We start from the raw sequence: 23946 nt of genomic DNA, 5'->3' as shown, positions 1-23946 counted from the left end.
AAAAAATAAAAAAAATAGAATACTATGCTATAATCTGTAGCAACTGAGACTAGCATCATAAAATCTTTAAGAAATGTAAAGAAGTGATTACTACAAGGTCTAGATTACAGTTGCTTTTGAGGATGAGGATTATAATTGGAACGCACACATGGGCAGGATTCTAGGGTTTCTATCAATATTCTATTTCTTGATCTGGGTGGTGTTTTACAAAGGTGTTCAGTTCATAATTTCTTAAGCTATACATATGTTTGGTTTGGTCTTTCTATACTCATGTTTTATATTAAAATCAAATGATCAAAAAGTCTTTTGTGGTGTAGCTTCTATGGTAGACAATATGGAAGTTCCTAAAAAAATTAAAAATAGAATTATCATTTGATCCAATAATTTTACTACTATTTACCCAAAGAAAATGAAAACATTAACTTGAAAAGATACATGTATCCTTATGTTTATTGCAGTATTATTTATATTAGCTAAGATATGGAAGCAACCCAAGTGACCATTAATAGATGAATGGGTAAAGAGGATATGGTATATAAATGCCAATATAGAATATTACTGAGACATGAAAAGAATGAAATCTTGCTATTTATAACAACATGGATTGATCTAGAGGGTATCATGATAAGTGAAATAAGTCAGAGAAAGACAAATTCCATATGATACCATTCATAATGTGGGGTTTAAGAAACAAAACAAATGAACAGAAACAAAAAAGCAGCCTCTTATATACAGAGAATGAACTGGTGGTTGCCAGAGGGAGGTGGGGAATGGGTGAAATAGATAAAGGGGATTAAGAGTACACTTATGATAAACACTGGGAAATGTATAGAATTTATTCAGGTGTATATTATACTGTACACCTGAAAATGTAGCACTGTTTGTTAATTATACTTGAAATAATAATTGAAAACGTTCTTCTATATATGTATATATACTTCTAATAGTTTTAATTTTTGGATTTAGATATTTATTTTTTTAAACAAATGATTATTAATTTTGAGGCAGGCAAAAGGTTGGTGAAAACTTGCATTCTCTACAAACATGAGCTTCAGACAAGGATTAACTGCTAAATATTTATTTAAGAGAGTATAGTTCCTAGTATAGCAAAAGTAAAAGAAATTAGACAGGAAAGCATGGTAAACAACACAGTGTTGTAAAATACCATGCTGACCACTATATTATAATGAGTCTGGCCGTGCACGACTTCTTATAATGGTCAGACTTTCTGGAGAAATTGTGTCTGAAGACTCCTTTGAAGTGAGGTAGGGATAGGGAATTTGTTTGCTTGTTTCTTCCAAGGAGGAAATTCTGGGAGCTGGGCTGGTTTGCCTAAGAAGGTGGTAATTAAGGCTGAATAACAGATTGAGAAAACAAGTGAGGTTGAGAGAATCTGAAGAGACACGAGAAAGCAGTAGAAACCTACTTTGCTTTTCCTATATAGATAACCAATTGTTACAGTACAGTTTATTGAACAACCAGGCCTTTGCACATTGATTTGAAATGTCCTGCTATCATATAAAGAGTGCTTTTATTTCATTGGTCTATTTCTGAGCTCTCCATTCTATTTATATGATGTATTAGCTTAGGCTTCCCATTCAGATTTATAAAAAATCTTAATATCAGTAGGACATGTACAACTTCCTTTTTTTAATTAGAACTAATTTGGCTATTTTTGCCTATCTCCAAACTCTTACATATGAGTTTAAAATAACTTTTAGTGTGTGTGTTATGAACAAATATTCTGAGGACTTTAATTAAAATTTCACTGACACTTGCCAAATTATTTTATGAGGCCAACATTACACTAATATAAAAACTAGACAAAGACAACAAAAGTTCAGAACATTATCTTTTATGAACATAGGCACCAAAACCTCAGCACCATATTAGCAAATCATGTCTAGCAATACATAAAAAGGATAATATATCACAAACAAATAGATTTCATTCCAAAAATGCAAGATTGTTTCAGCATTCAAAAATTAGTCAATATAACCCATTATTTAAATAGATTAAGTGAGAAAAAATTTTGATCATATTAATTAATATAGAAAGAGCTTTTGACAAATTCAATACCCATTCGTTATAAAACTTTCAAGATAGGGTATTAAAACAAAACCCTACAGCTAATGTCTTATACAGTGGTGACAGCAAATGCTTTTCCCCTGCTGAGGTTGGGAACAAGGCAAGGATGTCCTCTCTCACTACTCCTATTTAATATTGTACTGGAAAGCCTAGTTAGTGCAATTGAGTTAAGATAATAAAATAAAGGGCATATTGAATGTAAAAAAAAAAAGGAAAAATTTGTCTTTATTCACAGATGACGATTGTTATTGTCTGTGTAGAAATCCCGTAAGTATCTACCAAGAAAAGTATTTGAAGTAATAAGCAATTTTAGCCAAGTCACAGGATACAAGGTCATTATGCGAAAGTCAGTTGTTTTCCTGCATATTAACAACAAACAATTATAATTGAAATGTAAAAAATAATACCACTTTTGATAGCACAAAAAAAGTAAAGTACTTAGATATAAATTGAATAAAATATGTTCAGAATCTGTAGTGGAAAACTACAAATAACCAATGAAAGAAATCAGAGAAGCTCCAAATAAATGGAGAGTTATATTATGATTATGGATTGGAAGACAATATTGTTAATTCTTTACAATTTCATTCAATAGATTCAATGCAATCCCAAACAAATTCTAGCAAGCTTTTTTTGTAGATATTGACAAAATGATTCTAAAATTCCTAAGGAAATACAAAAGTAACAGAATAGCCAAAACAATTCTAAAAAAAAAACCCTCAGAGCACTCATGTGATTTCAAGGTTTCCATGGAGTTACACTCATCAACATAGTGCGGTATATTGGAAAAGTGTTAAGACAAATGGGTCAATGGAAGATCATAGAGGACCCAGAAATATACCTAAACAGATACAGACAACTTATTTTTTGACAAAGTTGCAAAGGAAATTCAATAAAGAAAGATTAGACTTTTCAAAAAATGGTGCCAGAACAATTGGCTATCTGCATGCAGTAAAATGAGCCTCAACATATACCTTGCACTTTACATAAAAATGAACTAAAAGTACCTAAATGTGAATCTATGTGAATCTCTTCTAGGAGAAAATCTGCATGATCTTGGGTTTGTTGTTTTTAGATGCAACACCAAAAGCACCATGAAACAAGAAATTGAAAAATTGAACTATCAAAATTGAAAATGATTTTTGCTCTGCTAAAGACACTATGACTAGAAGAAAAGATAAGGCATAGAGTGGTGAAAATATTTAAAAATCATACATGATAAATGAGATGTGTATCCAGAATACGTATATATAAAATAAAATTCTTGAAACTTAACACTAAGAAAACAAACAGGTCAATAAACAACAATGGGGAAATAATCTGAACACATGTATCTCAGAGAAGATATAAGGATGGCAGGTTAGCATATGAAAAGATGCTCAACAACATTCACTATTAAGCAATGCAAATTAAGACAACAATGGGATACCACTATATACCACTAGAATGGCTAAAATTTTAAAAAACAACATTACCACATGCTGGAGAGGTCATAGATTATCAGAAATGTTCATTCATTGCTGCTCAGAATGCAGAATATTACAACCATTTTGGAAGGCAGTTTGGCGATTTCTTAAGATTTTATTTATTTATTCATGAGAGACAGAGAGAGTGAGAGAGAAGCAGAGACATAGGCAGAGGGAGAAGTAGGCTCCATGCAGGGAGCCCGATGTGGGACTCAATCCCAGATCCCGAGATCATGCCCTGAGCCAAAGGCAGATGCTCAACTGCTGAGCCACCCAGGCATCCCAGCAATTTCTTATAAAGTTAAAGACTTAATATGTAGCTCAGAAACTATGCTTCCAAAATGAATGGAAAATCTACTTCCACATAAAAATTGCACACAAATGTTTATAGAAACTTTATTCATAATTGGAAACAACCAAAATGTTTTTCAGTAGGTGAATGAACAAACTATGATCCATGCCTACCATGTGAATACTGTTCAGCAGTAAAAAGAGATGAGCTAAAATGATATAAATGATGAGCTAAATAATATAAAAAAAAACCTTAAATGCATTTTGCCAAGTGAAAGAAGCCAGAACAAAAGGCTACATATTGTGTGATTCAATTCTAATTATATTTTGCAGAAAGAAAATCTAATAGGGATGGAAAAGAGGTAAGTGGATACCTAGTCCTTTAGGATTAGTAAGGGGACAGTGTTTGACTAGGGAAGTATGAGATGTTTTGGAGCAATAGACAACCTGTTTGCCACTATAGTTGTGAAAACATTATGCATTTGTCAAACTCATAGGACTTTACAGCATAAAAAAAAAGAACTTTAATGTATACAAATTGTAAAAAAAAAAAAAATCAACCAGGGGTTTGGGGGAGGGGAATCCCAAGACAGGGTACAGACAAAAGAATTTACCGTATTATGAATGTATGATACGGATTCAGTGAAGAGGTTGGTGGAAAAGGACCTAAGAAATTTTGGATATCAGCGTGGTTCTAAACATGTCCTGTGCAACTTTGGAAAATAGTATTATGATTAAAATTATAAAGCTAAAGACAAAAAGCACCATATATAATCACTGTATTTTAATTGGCAAAGTTGCTTCTGTAAAAAGAATCTCCACATGAATTAACCATAACTAAGACACATTTACAAATATGAAACAATGCTGGAAATTAGAAAACTTAAAAAAAAAAAATAACAACAACCCAGAATAGAAGCTCATAAGAAAACAGGTGTGAAAAAAATGCTAAGTAAAGTTCAAGTAATTGAAAAAACAGTCAAAATCATCTCAAGTGAAAACTAAATTACAGGGTGCTTAAGGAGGACTATATTTTGTGAAAATATAATAAATGACTTTGAGAAGAGGAATGAAGACAACCAAAAACCTTAAAATAAAAGGCTAGAAATGATCAGAGGAAATGTGATCGGTTAAAACAAATTAAAAGACAAAAGAACCAAAGGCAATGCATGAATCTTGATAGGATAAAGATTTTGATTTTTTTTTAAAAGCTATAAATGTAATCGGGAAAATTTTAGGAAAATTTTTATATGGACTATACATTTTATATTACTGGAGTAATGTTAGTTATTTCATGTGTGATAATGGTATGTTGTTATGTAGGAGAATGTCCTTATTCAACATAAAGTGTCTTCTTAGTACCAGGGACATACTGGATGCCTTTATTGATCAGGATGAAGTTGAATGAATTTGGGAAGCATAATGATCCACAAGACTAAAACTCCTGAAAGCCATTTTAGGTGACTTTTGCAAAAAAGTAGTGAATAGATCCCTTAAGTAGTCTCTGCACTATGCTCACCCTCAATCAGTCAGATAAGAATTAAAAAATAAACTCTGGGGGCACCTGGGTGGCTCAATGGTTGAGCATCTACCTTTGGCTCAGGTCATGATCCTGAGGTCCCAGAAGCAGAGAGCCTGCTTCTCCCTCTGCCTGTGCCTCTCCCTGTGTGTCTTTCATGAATAAATAAACAAAATCTTAAAAAATAAGATAAAAAATCAGCTCTGATCTTTGGATTTTAAAAAAGACACCATAAAACTAACCTAAGGACTCCATCTAGCAATCTGCTAGATGCCTCATTGCAAACCTCATCCTGGAGCTTCTCACATTACATTACATATGCTCATGGCCCCTGACAAATCAAGAGAACATGTAAGAGAACTGAAGATATTCTCCCAATTTTCAAGACACTCTTTCTCCTAATTCTAATGGGATTATGGAAGCTAAATGGTTTGATATAGCTTATCTCACAGGTTAATACATAACATAAGATTCTTGAGGTTCTAACTCTGAGACTCCATCTCCAGAAGTTGGATCGAGAAGAAGAGTCACCTAGGAAAAAGGTCTTCAGAAATTCATCGCAAATACTTCATTAAATACCCTTTAGTAGGGTCCTTCAGGCTCTAAGGTTTGGAGAATAATGCCCTGATAAAATTTTATTCTATAAATGATCTGATTTTTAAATCTAAACTTGAGACAGTGTTGCTCCTGTGTGATGCTGGTAATGTTGGAGTAATTATTTTACTGTAAGCCAAGTTCCCCAAACCCAGAAGTCAACAACTTCATCACTTTATAATGGATGAATAAGAAAAAAAAAAAGATGTTTTTATGCTTGATTTGTAATGGGAGGAGGGGCACAATTACGAGGCTGGAGAGTTGCAGCAGAGTCTCTGAAGAGAACTGAGTCATTTTGTGCTCTGATCTATTAGTAGGAGCTGAGTGAAGGTGAATGACATCCAGGCAAGAGATAATTGCTTGCATTCTTTACAAAGTTTTCAAGTGAGGAAATAATTAGTCCCTTGTGAGTCAGTGCTAATAAACTTTTCAGGTGGAGAAAAATATTTTTTCCTAGTTTTGAAGTGACTTCTGATGCTCACAGATGCTCAGAGATGGAGAATTCTCCACCTACTGTCCTGTGGCATTGGAGAGGACCCTTAATTCAGGATTAAACAGTGATATGTTAACCAGACATTGATATCCATGAGTGTGGTTCTGTGATATATTTATGTGTATGCACGCATGCAAGTACTCAACACACCTGAGTGTAACCCATCTCTTCACCTCCAGCACAACACCAGCAGCCTTGACCAGAGTGTAGTCCTGCACTGTGAGGTCTGCGTTACAGATTATGAGGGATGCTTCTTCTCCAATTATAGTGTCAATGACCTTAGCCTTGAAAGTGACTTAGCTTGCTTCCTTGTGCTCTTTAGGGCCTATTCATAACTATTCCTTTTTCTATTTTTCTAATCCTGACTCTTTTACCATGCTCAGTCTAGACTAAGAAAACAGGATATTTTTCAAGGCTCTGTTATCCAAGCTGTGCATACAAGCATCCTCCCCATGATGCCCTAAACCTAGGAGAGAGCTCAGAGAAGGCATGCCTCTCTCTCTCTCTCTCTCTCTCTCTCTCTCTCTCTTTAAAGATTAATTATTTGAGAGAGAATGAGAGATCAAGGGGAGGGACAGAGGGAGAGAGAATCTCAAGCATCTCGTTGAGTGTGAAGCCCAATGCAGGACATGACCCTTAAATCATTACCTGAGCTGAAATAGAGAGTCAGGTGCTCAAGCGACTGGGCCACTGGGTGCCCCAAAGAAGGCAACTCTCTTAAATCCACCCTTTCTTCAATACTTACCCCTCCCTTCTCACCAAAACACAGGTTTAATTTATTCTCTCTTTCTGGTCCAAATTGGACCACATTCACTCTATATGAGTTCCCTAGTAACCCTTTTGTGCTCTAAGTCCAGGGCCAGTAGATAGAGGATAAAGCATCAGGGAGGATCAAGATTCCTGACAAGAGGACAGCTGACCCTTCCCCTAAGATGCTGCAGTTAAGTTCCAAGGAAAAGAAGAAATAAGTAGCTTGACTTTCTGTTGATGATCAACTGATCATTGATTTCCATTTGTTCCCCCAACCATACTAAGAAGCACTCTAAGAATAAAAATGGAGTTAACTAACGAGAACAAAGAGAATGGGGAAAATGATGCAATAGATGATATTTTACAATTTATTTTTGATATGAGAAAGCAGAGTTTCCAAGATAGTAAGATGATGCAATGCAAATGAAGGTTCTGCAAAGGGAAAAATTAAAAAAACAAACAAACAGTAATTACATTTACTCAACAGAACTAGTAAAAGCCTCAGCACATGGAGGCACTCAGCACATGAGGCACCACTCATCATGGAAGATGAGAGGGAGGCTTGGGGATTAAAACAGGGGTGTTGGTTAAAAGTTGGCATACACAGCAGTTAGGCACCCAGAGTCCCCTGAATTTTCTGAGTAGCTGAAGACACACATGTTTCACAGGTAGAGTGCTGCTTATCTCACGTTGTCAAGGGCTGTTCCAGTTGTCTTTTTTTAAGGATTTTATTTATTTATTCATGAGAGACACACGCAGAGAGAGGCAGAGACACAGGCAGAGGGAGAAGCAGGCTCCACGCAGGGAGCCTGATGTGGCACTTGATCCGGGAACTCCAGGATCCTGCCCTGGGCCCAAGGTGGTGCTAAACCACTGAGCCACCCTGGCTGCCCAGCTGTCCCAGTTTTAAAACAAAAAGTCCCATGTCCTGGAAACTCCCTCTGCCCACTGTCCAGCCAGAGCCCTTGTTCACTCTGTTGACATTCCACCCAACCACCATAACAGCTGGAAGAGACAAGACTTTATTCTCATTAAAAAGAATTAAACTGGGAAAGTTCTAGATTTTAGGACTACAGATATAACATTTATAGCTTAAAACAAATGACCTTGCGAGCGCTACATATATTGATTTTGAAGTTACAAATAAAATTTAGTGAGCAGATGAATTTACAAATACAGAATCTGTGAATAAGGACTATCATTCTCTTTTTTAAAAAAATTTTCATTTTGAATTTTGAATTAATTTAGAGTCCAGGTACCCATCTATTCTTACTTCTCATCACTGTAATCATATACACAAATTCTCACTTTGTCTTTATCACAATACACCATAAAAGTTTTTCCATAGTCTTAATTTTAGTAAGATACTCTTAATAAATACCTACTATGTGATAGGCACTAGTGTGAAAACTACAGATTAAATATTTCATCAAGTAGTTGTAACATGATTTACTCAACCATTCCACTAAGTATAGATGTTACTTCTTTTCCAGTTATTCCTTTTATAGATGAAAAAAGGAGACTAAGAAGGATCTGTATCATTCTCTTATTGATGAGTATTTGTTTTGTATCAGTTTCTATAATGAACTAAACTGCTGTGCACATTCTAATGGAAGTCTTTGTGAGGACATGTTTTCATTTTCCTTGGGCACATACCTGGCAGTACATTTGCTGCATCATAGGGGAGGTGTATACTTAGCTTTGAAGCTACACTTGTGGTGAGCACAGCATAACATATAGAGAAGTTGAATCACTGTCATGCACCTGAAGTTAATGGTGTGTCAACTATAATCAAATAAAAAAAGTTTAAAAACTGGAACATTTTTTTTTTCCAATGAGTTTTACTAGTTTTCATTTGTTCCTACTCCTGAACTGTCTACTGAGCTACCATGGGTCTTCAGCAACACTGGGAAGATATATAGAGTAGCCGAATTAGAGAAGCTGGTTGTGCTGTAAGAGGTTTGAGGAAAAGAGACAACCCTCCTTGGATTTCCTCATTTGCCAGTAGCCTTCCTTCACTGTTTCCCCAACAGTCAGCACATGACCCCAACACGGCTGCTCAGAGGATGACAGGCACATGGTGTGACAGAGTTGTCGTGGGCAGCTCTTAGCACACTTCCCATGGGGTGACAGCCTCTGGAATGGGTCCTTATTTCACACCGTGATTACTGACTCCTCCTGATATGTTAGTGTCATTTCTGGGATCTGCACAGGGTTAACACTGAAGTGAAAATTTCAATGGGCCTTATTTTTTTTAATTAAAGATTTATTTATTTGAGAGAGAGAGAGAGAGAGAGAGGGTGAGCAGGGGGAGGGGCAGAGGGAGAGAATCTCAAGCAGACTCCCCTCTAAGGACAGATCCCTACATGGAGCTCTATCTCAAGACCCTGAGATCATGACTGGAGCTGAAACAAAGAGTTGGACACTCAACAGACTAGCCACCCAGGCACCCCTGGGCCTCATTTCAAGAGATTCTAACTGATACACTTTTTTGGAGGATGATTTAATAATAGCTATTAAATTTAATATAGTAATTTAGGAGGTTACAGCTGTACATGTGAAGATATTTATTGCAGCAGGTTTTTTTATTGGTGAAGAACTGGAAAAGGCAGTCGCTTAAAATGGGAGAAGTACATTGTTGCTAATATGCAAAGGCTTAATGCATGCACACATATAGGTATAACAAAAAGAAGGTAGCAGGACAATAGGCTTACTAAAATAGCAAATAAAGACCATATATAGACAAACTTATATATGCATAGAAAATTTGGACACAACAAAAACTAATAGTGTTCAGCTCTAGAAGGTAGATCAGGAAAATCACACGTTACTGAGAAAGACGTTTGCATCTGTCTTATATCCCCGTATAAAATTTTATTTTTGGGGACGCCTGGGTGGCTCAGCAGTTGAACGTCTGCCTTCGGCTCAGGGCGTAATCCTGGGATGTGGGATTGAGTCCCACATTGGACTACTTGCAGGGAGCTTGCTTCTCCCTCTGCCTGTCTTTCTACCTCTCTCTCTCTCTCTGTGTCTCTCATGAATAAATAAATAAAATCTTTAAAAAATTATTATTTTTTGCCATGTGTTGTGCCAACTTAATGATAAATGAAAAATGTTTTATTGAGGCAAACATAAATATTTTAATTGTGATTTTGCTATTTTATTCAGTACCTCAGCCATCCTTACTTTTGTGTACTATTTTTTTGTCAGTTCTCTATGTTGGTCTTACGCCCTTACCTCTCACTTCAAGTAGCTCAGGAAGGTGCCCTGATAGCATTTGAAGACCTACAAAGGAAAATGTGGCTGAAAAGCCACAGTTGGAATTGTGTGTGTGTTGCAGAGATGGGAATGGGTTGTGGCATTAGCAGATCCTGAAGTTGGTTTGCAGGGCAGATCCTATTTCTTTCTTACCAGAGTTTCGGTAACTATAGTCAGAGAGTGTCTTGTAGAGGGGGAGTGCAGAAATTGTGTTGGGTAATATAGGATTCTTAGAACTTTCAGATGAAAAACTCTTTGACAGAGGCTAGTTGTTGGCTACTTTAAAAAAAAAAAGATTTTATTGATTTATTTGAGAGAGTGAAAGATTGCTAAGAAAGCATCATGGAGGGGGGAGCACCAGCAGTGGGAGGGGGAAGAAGCACCATGGTGCGGGGAGCATCAACAGGAGTGGGGGGTGCAAAGGGAGAGGAAGAAGCAGACTCCTGGCTGAGCAGGGAGTCCAACATGTAGAGGCACAGAAGAGGGCAGGAGCTGGCTGCTTACAGCTCAGACTATTTGGTGATTACCAGGACTTGGGGACTGGGTAGAAGGCAGCCTGGGCATTGAGAAACCCCTGACTAGGAGATTTCAAGTTTGCCCTTGACACAAAACTTCTCCATGTTTTAAATCTGATTAGTCTCGGGAGGAAAGGTGAAAGTTTCTCTGGATTTTCCTTGACTTCATCCCTTGAGCTTCTCTGAATTTGACAAGTTTAGTTTCTCAGTGAATAACTCTCTGTGGGGATGACAGGAGAAGGAAAGAAGGAGGGAGGGAGACAGAAGGAGACAATTGGGATTCCAGAGCACTATTATTATTGGACTTTTTTTCTAAGTACTCGTATGGGGACAATTTTCTCCTGTGTTGAGAGTGAGGACAGCAGCATCTTGCTCTGGGCCACAGAGCGTGCTGTGTACTAGTCAGGAAGGAGGTAGCCTAGGCTGATCCCTGGAGAGCCATAGAACATTCCAGTTCAGACCCTTTCTCTGGAGGTGAGTGTCTGCCTGGGCTCCCGTCTGTGAAGGAAAGAGTAAGGGAGGATCAGCATGGGAAGTTCTGAGGTTCATTGCTGTCTAAAATGAGGACACCTTCACTAGAGCATGAAGCGTGGGCTAGGGGAGCTGCGTAACGGAGGAGCTCAAATAAAATCCTCCCTCCATAGCAGAGACCCAATTCAGCTCTTCTCAGTGCTGGTGATAGACACAGCTCTCTGTCATGACCTAAGACCCTGCTCTCTCATTTGTCCTTATTTCTTGTTCATGTAAGCTTGCCATTTTGTAGGGGATCTCCAGAGAGAGAGTCAATCTTTGACCAGACAATGCTTTAGTGAAGAGTGAAGAGAGGGTCCTATTTTGTAACAGGAGGAAAAACAGGTCAGGGTGGATACTCTTTATGCATTCACTGACTTGTTTGGATAAATTTATTGAATAAATATGAAAAGAGTACATACCCTGTGTCAGACACTGTTCTTGGCACTGGATATGTGGTAGTGAACAAGAAAGACAAAGGTACTTCAATTTCAGCTATTGGTGAGAACCAATAAGAAGAAAGTTCTGCCTAATAGGAGGATAGAATGTGAAGATGTGCTTATACTGTTTTAGAGAGCGTGACTAGAGAGGGCTCCTGGTTGGAGACATCTGAGCAATGACCTGCATGTGGTGAGGAGGGACCCAGATATACTAAGCAGATATGCTTTTCCTTATTGGTACGACTCTGGAGAAAATGGGTGGACATAAACAGCAGATAGTCTCTGGGGACTTTTCCAAGCTTCTCCATGGGATGCAGATCATGGCTGGTTGTAAATAGAGACAGGCTGCCCTTTTGGCGGTCTTATCTCTTTGCTGAAACTAGAGATTTGAGACACAGGGAGGGCAGAGGATGTTGCTTATTTTCTTATCTCTTGGTGCCAGGATGGAAATTGTACAGGTCAGATGGGAGTTGGGGGTGAAAGTTCCAGCCTCCTCTTCACTCCTCTGGACTCCTACTCCCTGCTATCATCTGGTGACAAAAGGAATAATCTCAGAGCTAGAAGTTAGCAACTGGAAACTAATGAGATTCTTCCTACCAGGAGGAGTCACAGTCTCTGAAATGAGACACAGAGATGGCTTTCATGATGAGAACAAGGAGGAAGAAAGTGGATACTCCACTCCAGGGAGCCAACTCCCCAGAAGACAGGGAAAGACTCAAAACTTTGTCTCAATATAGATCTGATTTTATGACAATTTTCAGGTAGATCCCACCTCCCTACCAGCTGGCTCTACCGACAGGCTGAAATGATGATTAAGATAACTGAAGTGAGAACTTCAAGTGAACTAAGGCAAATGGAGCCCACATTCAGAGGAGAGGAAGGAAAGAAGTAACCATATCTGGGTGGGATTCTCAGGATTTTGTAGGGTATGGAGGTAAGAGGCAGAAAAGATAGTTTAGGGCATTCAATAGGGAAAGGTTGGTGGTATAAATGAGCACATTGTGATCAGGGAAGTGGACAGGGTGGCAGGTCAGAGCAGAGTTGGAGGCAGAAGGGCCAGTGAGTAGAAAGATAAGGGTGCATGCAGGGGTGAGTGGGTAGGTTTTCCTGCCTAGGATGTGGTATTGGTAATTATTGCTCATCTTCATATATATATTTACATATATGTGTGTGTGTGTATTTTCATATGTATTTTCTTCATAAGACATTTAACATCAACCTTGTACAGAGAATAGTAGAAGATGAATCCACTTGTCATGATGTGGAGCCTAAGAGCAGAGATGATATTTCCTCTGCCTGGGAATAAACTTAGTCCTTTGAATTTAGAAGCATGTGAACTCCCCTTTGTTTTCTAGATTTCATAAAAGACAAGACGCAGGACTAAATGTTGAAGAATTATTCTAGTGCTGTTGAATTTTATCTACTTGGCTTCCATGGCTCCAAAGAACAACACAATATTCTTTTTGCCACTTTCTTCTTTCTCTACTCAGTGACAGTCATGGGAAATATGCTCATCATCGTGATTGTCTGTGTTGATAAACGTCTGCAGTCCCCCATGTATTTTTTCCTTGGCCACCTCTCTGTCCTAGAGATCCTGATTACATCAGTTGCTGTCCCCTTGATGCTCTGGGGGCTGCTGCTTCCTGAGATGCAGGCAATATCTTTGCCAGCCTGCAGTGCACAATTATATTTGTACCTTTCTTTGGGTACATCGGAGTTGGTATTAATTGGAGCAATGGCTGTGGACCGTTACGTGGCTGTCTGTAACCCCTTGAGGTACAACATCATTATGAACAGCCACACCTGCATCTGGGTGGTCATTATGTCATGGGTGTTTGGGTTCCTATTTCAAATCTGGCCAGTGTATGCCACATTTCAGCTTACCTTCTGCAAATCAAATGTATTAGACCATTTTTTATGTGACCGAGGGCAACTGCTCAAATTATCCTGTGATGACAGCCTTTTCACAGAGTTTATCCTTTTTTTAATGGCTGTGTTCATTATTGTTGGTTCTTTGATCCCTACAATCATCTCCTACACCTACATCATTTCCACCATCCTCAGGATCCCCTCAGCCTCTGGGCGGAGGAAAGCCTTTTCTACGTGTGCGTCCCATTTCACCTTTGTCGTGATCGGGTATGGCACCTGCTTGTTCCTCTATGTGAAACCCAAGCAAACACAGGCAGCAGAGTATAATAGGGTAGCATCACTGATGGTTTTAGTGGTGACCCCTTTTCTGAACCCATTTATCTTCACTCTCCGTAATGACAAATTTATTGAGGCCTTTCGAGATGTCATGAAACGCTGCTGTCATCTCCACAAGGGTTAGCTGTGTCCTATGGACAGTCATGGACTCATCATCATGGACCTGAGTAATGTGAAAGCACTAATTCAATCTGAATCATTTTCAACACCAAGTGGTTTGTGATGCACAGAGGAACTCTACAAAATGCTTCAAGGGCGTTTTAACACACTGAAGGTGTTCCAATTTATAATCAGATGGTTCCTACAGATCTCATTAGTATATTTTAACTGGATATATACATTTATATACTTTTCTGTAAATATAATACATCTTACAATGTAAATGTACAAAATGTATGTGATATTTTTTAGTACACTAAGCTCTTTGGGCAAACAAGAAAGACTATAACTCATTCAGTGGCAACTGACTCTATGTTGGATTTTAGGTGCTGGGTCACCTTTCCGTATGTTGTCCTGTGTTTCCACGATTTTCTCTATTTGTTCTGAGTGACCCCAAGTCCAGCCTTAGGCCTCAACCTTTTCTTGAGGTTCCTGCTCCCAGGTCCAACAGGAACCTGGGGATAGGACTGGCAGTTGTGAGAGTGAACTCACTCCACAATCCTGCCTCCTTCCCATCCTCAGGGCCAGATGTGTGTTAATTCAGGCACATCTCTAATTGGTGGACTTTCTCAGGGTGAGGAGGGAAAGTCTTGGACACAGGCATTTTCTTATCTGCTATGACTCATATTATCATGCCAGTCCCAAATGTGTGAGATCAATGGGCTGAGTTCTGGGACCTGAAGTGACAAGAGGGAGCTGAACTTGCTGTGTGCCTGGGCTGAGGCAGGAGTGCAAGGAAGGCAAATGGGGAAGCCCCTGGTTTCTTCTCCCTGCTTTCTTTACATTGTTCAACCTGACAAAGGGCATTCTATCTCCCTTCTCCCTCAGCTGCATTTCTGTCCTGCTCTACAGTGAGCTTAACCCACATCTCAGTTCCTATATTGTCCCATCTCAGCCCCTTTCCTGACACACCACCATTTTAATATTTATGCCATTCTAATGTGGCTAAGCAGGGGTCAAAAGACTATGCACATGATACTACTTTCCCAAGATAATATATCTATGTATGCTGGTGACTGTTCTATGGGCACTTGAAAAGAATATGTATTCTGCTGTTTTAAGATGGAGTGTTCTGAATATATCTGTTAGATTTACCTGGTCCAATGTGTCATTCAAAGCCACTATTTCCTTGTTGACTTTCTGAGTTATTTATCCATTGATGTAAGTGGGGTATTAAAGTCACCTAGTCTTATTGTGTTACTATTAATTATGTCCTGCATGTTTATTAAGAGCTGTTTTATGATGTGAATGCTCCTATGTTTAATGCATAAATATTTAAAATTGCTACATCTTCTTGTTGGAATGTAATGTCCTTGTCTCTTGTTACATCTTTGTTTTAAAGTCTATCTTGTCTGATATAATTATCACTACCCTGGCTTTCTTTTCTTTTGCATGAGCAATGCTTTTCCATCCACATGTGTCTCAGGCCTTAAATGAATCTCATGTAGGCAGCAAATGGGTGGGTCTCGCTTTTATATTCATTCCATTACATAGGTCTTTTGATTGGAGACTTTATCATTTACATTCAAGGTAATTATTTACAGGTTTACTTATTGCCATTTTGTTACTTGTTTTATGGTTATTTTTATAGTTCTCTGTGTCTTTCTTCTCTCATGGCTTGCTGGCTCTCTTTAATATGATTGAATTTCTTTCTCTTTATTTCTTACATATTACTGGTTTTTGATTTGTGGTTACTATTTGGTTTATATATAACATCTAAGCACATAACAGTCTCTAGTAAGTTGTGGTTGCTTAAATTTGAACCCATTCTTTACTCCTCTCCCCACCCCCTAACATTTAGGTATATGATATCATACTTTACATCCTTTTATTTTGTGAATCCCTTGACTGATTTTTATAGATATACTTAATTTTTTTTTGCTTTGTGCTTCTTACATTTCTTACTCCTGCTTATGGTCTTTCCTTTCTACTCGAAGAGTCCCCTTTTCATTTATTGTGAATGATTTAGTGGTCATAAATTCCTTTAACGTTTTTGTGTGTGTGGGGGGGGAGGCAGTGACAGTGGCCCAGGGGTATAGCGCCGCCTTCAGCCCAGGGCATGATCCTGGAGTTCCAGGTTCGAGACTCACGTCAGGCTCCCTGCATGGAGTCTGCTTGTCCCTCTGCCTCTGTCTCTGCCACTCTCTCTCTCTCTCTCTCTGTGTGTGTCTCTCATGAATAAATAATGTCTTAAATTTTTTTTTAATTTGAGAAACTCTTTACATCTCCTGTTATTCTGTACCAAAGCCCTGCTGGATACAGTATTCTTGGTTGTAGGTTTTTTACTTTAACAACTTTGAACATATCTGGCCTGCAGAATTTCGGCTGAAAAATCAGCAGGTAGTTTTAACAGGGCTTTCCTTGTATGTAACGGTTTTCTTTTCTCTTAGTGCTTTAAAAATTTTCTCCTTATCACTACTTTTGCCATTTTATTTTATTTAATATATTTATTTATTTGAGAGACACAGAGAGAGAGAGAGAGAGAGAGAGAGAGAGGAGAGGTAGGAGCAGAGGAGGAGAGAGACTGTCTTCAAGCTGACTCCCTGGTGAGCATGGAGCTCATTGTGGGGCTCAGTCCCATGACCCTGAGATCATGACCCCAGCTAAAGTCAGATCCTTAACCAACGGAGCACCTTAGGCACCCTACTTTGTGCCATTTTGAATACCATGTGTCTCCTTGTGGAGCTTAGTCTTATCAGTGCCCTGAATTCAGCTGCCAATCTACGGAAAATATGTGCAGAACAGAAAGATATATTTTAGTGTACCATAAGGGTGACATCACCAAAATCCAGACTACAGGAAATTACTGTCAACACACCTTATGAATGCAACAAATGGATTATAAGGAAAAGAAAGGAACGGTGAAAAGATTTACAGATTAAAGGGAGTAAAGAATACATGAAATTTTTAGAAAATGGGCAAGACTAAGGTATAGTGTGTGGTGTTGCAAATTTGGTTGATGAAAGAAAGGTAGTAAAGTGATGATTGCAAAGATAGTTACTTGTGGGGAAATGAGGATTGTGATTATAATGGGGTAATGCAGAAGGTTCTGGGGTTTCTATGAATGTTCTTTCTTTCTCTTTGGTCTGGGTGGTAGTGACAAAGGTAATTACCTCATGATAAATTAGATACACATTTGCTTTGTGTAGCATTTCTGTATCTGTAATTTATATTAAAATCAACTAATTAGGGATGCCTGGGTGGCTCACTTGGTTAAGTGTCTGCCTTTGGCTCAAGTCATGGTCCCAGGGCCCTGGGATTGAACCCCAGATTGGGCTCCCTGCTCAGCCGGGAGTCTACTTCTTCCTCTTTCCCCTGCTTGTTCTCTGTCTCTTTCTCTAATAAATAAATAAAATCCAAAACAAAATTAAAAAAAGAAAAGGGAATACATATTATAACAGAAGTTTATATTCTTTTTGTTTTGTGACAGTTCTGTTTTTTGATTTATACTAAATCAAAGTTTTGATTTTATTAAATTTTATTAACAACAAATATATCAGTATGTTGAGAAAATATTTGCAATAAATAAATATGCAAATAAATATTTGCAAACAATAAATATGTGATGCTAAAAAACTAAAACCAAATGATTAGGGGGACTTTTGTTTTCCAGTTCAGTATGTAAGGATCTTGGAAGTTGTCACTGTTGCTCACCACAAGAGTAAAGCACAAAGAAACTGAAAAGCATCATAGTTTCTTAAATCCATCAGAGAATTCAGGTCACAGGGCAAACCATTGCTCTCCAGATTGGAAAGATGGGCAAATACGATGAATGACAGGGTACTGGGGCAGATAATCTGGAGCAGAAGCCCATTGTTGGAGCCAGTATAAAGTTAGAAGAATTTAAAGGTACATGACAAATTTTGGAGGCTCAAGGAGTGTGGACAACCTTGAGGGTGTCAGTCTCAGGAGGGCCCCCACACATTTGTGAATTGTGTCAGGATCGCAGGACCCGGGTCAGGATCGCAGGGTGAAGATCAGAGAACTAGGAATCCTATCAAATTAGGGGAAGGGGAAAAGTAACCATTGTGAAATACACTAAGAGCATCCTCTTCCTTAGAAGCCTACCTTCAGTGGGAACCATTTTGTTAATGCCTAAATATGTTTGATTTTCACCAGAGTCTAAGCAATCTGGGGAGAGGGAAATAGCCAGCTCCAGGTCTCTCTGTCCTTCCTGTTTCACCAAGGTTACAGGGAAGGTAAAGTCATGACCCAGGGACACAGGCTCAGGGAAATACTGAGACCTAATGATTGGACTATGGAATGCTTCACTCCCTCCACTCCTTACCACCACATCAGTAGGGCTTATGTATGATAACAGGGGATTAAGAGAAATAGCTGTGAGTCTAGGACCTTATTTAAGAAGGAGATTCTAGGGAAACACAAAGACAACAGATGAGACAGCAATAAGAACAAGAGATTTATTTTAGCCTCTCACACCTACAGCTGCATTAAACAGTAAACACAGCCCAGCTCCTAGCCAGGTAAACATATGACCTCATAGAAGACCAGTTTACCTCAGGTCTTCTCAACCTTTTTGTAATGTACAGCTTCCAGTGAAATATAACAAGGAATACTAAAACAAAACAAAACAAAAGAATACAGCCCCCCACCCCCTCAAAAAAAGTATGAAGAGACAGGACAAACATGAGAACCAGACTCAGATATGGCAGAAATGTTGAAATAATCAGACTGGGATTTAAAAATAACTATGGTTAACACGCTAAGGGCTCTAGTAGAAGAGTGGCCAAAATGCAAGTCATTGAGTGACAGCAGTAGAGCAGTGGAAACCCTAAGAAAGAATAAAAATGAATTGTTAGAGAAGAAAACCGATTTAAACAAAAATAAACCTGTCTTTAATGAGCTCAGGAAAAGAGTACACATAGTTGAGGAAAGAATCGGTGAGCTTAATGGTATGTCATTGAAACTTCAAAAAGAAATGCAAAGTGAAAAAGGAATAAAAGAGATAAAACAGAGTATCTAAGAATTTGGCATCATTACAAAAGTTGTATCTTCTGTGTCCTGGGGATACGAGATCTAGCAGTAAATTGTTAGAAGTAATAATAACTGAGAACTTTCTAAAATTAACGAAAGACATCCAACCACAGGTCCCGGAAGCTCAGAAAGTAGGATCAGGATAAATAGCAAACAATTCACATGTAGGCATATCCTATTAAAACTGCAGAAAATCAAAGGCAAAGACAAAATGTTGAAAGAAACCAGAAGGGGAGAAAACACCTAATGTACAGAGGACTAACAGTGAGAATTATATTAGAGTCCTCCTCAGAAAACGTGCAAGCCAAAAGGACAGCAGAGTAAAATATTTAATGGGCTGATGAAAGAAATCCACCAGACTGGAATTCTTTATCCCAGGAAATTATCCTCACAGGTGAACAAATACTTTCTCAAACAAACAAAATTTGAAGGAGTTTGTCAGCAGGAGATCAGCCTTGTAAGAAATGTTAAAAGAAGATGTTTGAAGACAAGGAAAATAATATGACTCAGAAATTGAATCTACAGTAAAAACAAAGAATCATAGAGTAGAAATAAATTAAAGTAAAATAAAATATTCAAGTTTTCTTATTCTTACCTGATCTCAAAGATAAGAATTTGTCAGTACAGAGCAGCAATAAAGTGGGTGATCTAGCTTATGAATAAGTGAAATGTATGACAGCAATGCTTAAGATAGGTGAGAGAGGTGCTGGGGATATTCGTTATAAGATACTTGCACTACCCCAGGTGATATAATATTATTGAAAATTGATTATAGCAAGTTCACAGGATATAAACTTAGTATAGAAAAGTTTATCACTTTACTATGTAGTTGCTTTCCTATATGCCAGCAATGAAAATTGGATTTTAAATTAAAAACACAACACCATCTACATTAGCACCAAAAGATATTTAGGTATAAATCTAACAAAATTTGCATACATTTTATCTGAGGAAAGCTACAGAAACTTCAAGAGTCTGATGAAAGAAATAAAAGATCTAAATAAATGGAGAAAATCCTATTTTCATGCACAGGAAAACAGTGTCATTAAGATGTCAATTCTTCCCAACTTGATCTATAGATTCAATGCAATCTCAACCAAAATTCAAGTAAGTTATTTTGTAGATAATGATAAAGTGATACCAGTGTTTATATGGAAAGGTGAAAGGCCCAGAATTGCCAACACAATCCTGAGGAAGAACAGAGTTGAATGCACTGACTCTACTCAATTTCAAAACTTATTATAAAGCTATAGTTACCAAGACAGTGTTTTATTGTTGGAATAGTAGAAAAATATATTAGCAGATAGAATAGAAAGCCCAGAAATAGACCCACAGAGCTATTGTCAGCTGATGTCTAACAAAGAACAAAGGCAATTCAGTAGAGAAAGGATAGTCTTTTCAAAAAAGTGCTGCAACAATTGGACATTCACATGCAAAAATTCTGGACACAGATCTTAAACCTTTCCCATAAATAACCTCAAATTGGATCAGAGACATAATTATAAAATGCAATACTACAAAACATCAGAACTTAACAGAGGAGAAATAACCTTGGGTTTGATGAATACTTTTTAGATACAATACCAAAAACATGATCTATGAAAGGAAAAATGGAAAAGTTGCACTTCTGCTTTGGGAAAGACTGTTAGGAGAATGAAAAGACAAGCCAAAGTTTGGCAGAAAATCTTGGCAAAATACATGTGAAATATTCGACATGTATCCTAAACAACTCCTTAAAATCAACAATAAGAGCAAATAACTCAATTGAAAAGGGGGCAAAAGATAGGGACTGAGGCCTCAGAAAACCTATGCAGGTGATAAATAAGCATATAAAAAAAGATGATGGACATTGTATGTCATCAGGAAATGGTAAATTAACACAACAATGCAATAACACCGTACACCTAGTAGAAAGGCTAAAATCTAAATACCAAATATTGGTGAGGATGTGGAGCAAGAAGAACTCTCATTCATTGCTGATGGGAATGCAAAATGGTACCAGCACGTGAAAGAAATTTGTTAATTTCTTACAAGTTAAGTATATACTCTTACAATAGAACCTAGTAATTATCTTCCTTAGTGTATACACAAATGAGTTGAAATCTTATGTCCACACATAATCTTGCACACAAATGCTTTTTGTAGCTGCATTCATAATTGCCAAAAATTGGAAGCATCAAAGATATCTGGTATAGATTGAATTATATCCATCAAAATTTGTATGTTTAAGTTCTAACCTCTCAGTACATCAGAATATGAACTTGATTGGAAACGAGTCATTGCAGATATAATTCTTGAAGATGAGGTCATTCTGGAGTGGGGTGGGTCCATAATCCTACTGACTGGTGTCCTTATAAATAGAACACCATATGAAGAGACACACATAGGGAGAATGCTTTGAGAACATTAACTATAAACCAGATAGCAATAGAGAAGAATCAATAAAGCCAAATGTAATGTCTTGGAAAAGAATATGATTGACAAATCCCTAGCTAAAATGAGCAAGGAAGAAAATAGAAATACAAATCACCAATGTCAGAAATGGGAGCAAGGGATATCACATTAGTGCAATAAACTATAAACATATAAAAATGGATAGCATAAACAACTTTATGTTAATAAACTTGACAACTTTGATGAACTAAGCAATTCACCCAGAAAACACAAACTGAGGGGGAGGTTTTGAATAGTCCTATAGCTAGTAAAGACATCTTACCTAGGGCAGCCCGGGTGGCTCAGTGGTTTAACGCTGTCTTTAGCCCAGGGCGTGATCCTGGAGACCTAGGATCAAGTCCCACGTCGGGCTCCTGCATGGAGCCTGCTTCTCCCTCTGCCTGTGTCTCTGCCTCTCTCTCTGCATGTGTGTGTCATAAATAAATAAAATCTTTAAAAAAGACATCTGACCTGTAAATAAATACTTCATTACAAAGCAAACGCATGGCCTAGATGTCCTCGGTGATGGATTTAGCAAACAATTTAGGAGGAAATAATATAAACTTTTTTCCCTGTAAATTAGGAAAGGAGGACATACTTTCCAACTCATTTCATGATAACCAAAATTACCCTGATGCCAAAATCTGATACAGATCTTACCTAAAAGAAAATTATAGGCCAATAGCTCTCATTAACAGAGAGGCTAAAATCCTGAATAAAAAGCTAATGAATATAATCTAATAATTTATAAAGGATAGCCCATATACCTCAGAACAGACTCCTAATCTTTCTCTTCAGCACCGAGGCAATCACTGCCGTGGTTTCTTACAGATTACTTTTATCTATTCTAGAGTGTATGGTACCACATGCATTTTTGAGGGGTCTGACCTTTTCATTCACTGTAATACACTTGAATTCATCCATTTTGTGTCTGTCAGAGTTTTGTTACTTTTGGTTGCTGGGTAGTATTTCTTCGTATGACTATATCATTCTCTTGGTGATGAATATTTGTTTTCTGTCATGATTAGTTGTAATGAACAGAGGCACTATGAACATTATAACAGAAGTACTTGTGAGGACATAGGTTTTGATTTATTTTAGGCAACTACCTACAAGTGGAACTGCGGATTCATAGGAAGATAGATGCTTAAATTTATAAGAAATGAAACTTTTTCCAAAGGAGTGTTATTACTTTATGTTCCTTCCTCCTTCTCCATTTCTAGTCTTCCAGTGTCTAGTTGATCATACTGGAAAGATATGTAAAGAAATGGAACCATGCCTGGGATTAAGAAAATTGGTTATGCAGTGAATGCTCTGACACAGAGTGTGCCCTCCACCCTCCCCAGATATCCTCATTTGCCAGTGAGGGTTCCTTCTCTATTGACTAGCAGTCATCATTGACCCCACCCAGCTGCTCAGAGGCTGACAGGCACATGCTGGGATGGAGGTGTCATGGGCAGCTGTTGGCACAGTTTCCATGGGGATGGGCCTCAGGGATGGGTCTCTACTTCACAGTATGAATAGTGGCTCCTGCTTTGTGAGTGTCATTCTAGAATCTGCACAGGGTTAACACTAAAATAGAAATACCGTGACCAGAGGCTCTAGGCATAGGCTCAATGCAATCTCATTTAAGAAACCAAAGAAACAAGCAAAGGGGGGGAAAAAGGAGAGAGAGAGGCAAACCAAGAAACATGCTCTTAGCAATAGAAAACAAACTGATGGTCACCAGATGGGAGATGGGTGAAATAGGTGATGGGGATGAGAGGAGCACCCTTGTGATGAGCACTGAGTGATGTCTGGAAGTGTGGAGTCACTATACTGTATACCTGAAACTAATACTACACTGTACATTAACTAACTGGAATTACGTGTAAAAACTTTACATAGAGATTATAAATTAATGCAACTTTTTGAGAGTGATTTGATATCTGCTAAACATTATACAATTGAGAAGTTATGGGGGCCCCTGGGTGGTACAGTTGGTTCAGCAACAACTCTTGGTGTTCAGCTCAGGTCATGATGTCCTGGTCTAGAGATTGAGCCCCGAGTCTGGCTCTGCTCTCAGTGTAGAGTCAGCTTGAGATTCTCTCTCCCTTTGCCCCTCCCTCTCATGCTCTCTTTCTCTCTCTCAAATAAATAAATGTAACTTTAAAAAAAAGTTGTACTTCTATAACTTTTCAGACGTGAGAATATTTATTGCAGCAGCAATATAGATATGAAGAACTGGAGA

The 23946-nt window shown here is 38.0% G+C and overlaps 2 protein-coding genes across 2 annotated transcripts in view; both read left to right on the top strand.

The window, feature by feature from the left end:
• Positions 1-23946, top strand: part of SSBP1 (single stranded DNA binding protein 1) — a 191599-nt gene that overhangs the window by 147570 nt on the left and 20083 nt on the right. The gene's annotated exons all lie outside the window — the stretch shown is intronic.
• LOC112907049 (olfactory receptor 9A1-like) lies at positions 13309-14253 on the top strand. The gene has a single exon (XM_025982214.2). The coding sequence runs from the start codon at positions 13309-13311 to the stop codon at positions 14251-14253; it is 945 nt and encodes a 314-aa protein (XP_025837999.2).

The sequence above is a fragment of the Vulpes vulpes genome, chromosome 7 (genome assembly GCF_048418805.1).
Source record: "Vulpes vulpes isolate BD-2025 chromosome 7, VulVul3, whole genome shotgun sequence".
NCBI lineage: Eukaryota > Metazoa > Chordata > Mammalia > Carnivora > Canidae > Vulpes > Vulpes vulpes.
This window is presented reverse-complemented; position numbering and strand designations above follow the sequence as displayed.

Bases quoted from the DNA above. Each gene is read 5' to 3' on its own strand.
- LOC112907049 (XM_025982214.2), top strand. From the start codon at position 13,309: ATGTTGAAGAATTATTCTAGTGCTGTTGAATTTTATCTACTTGGCTTC.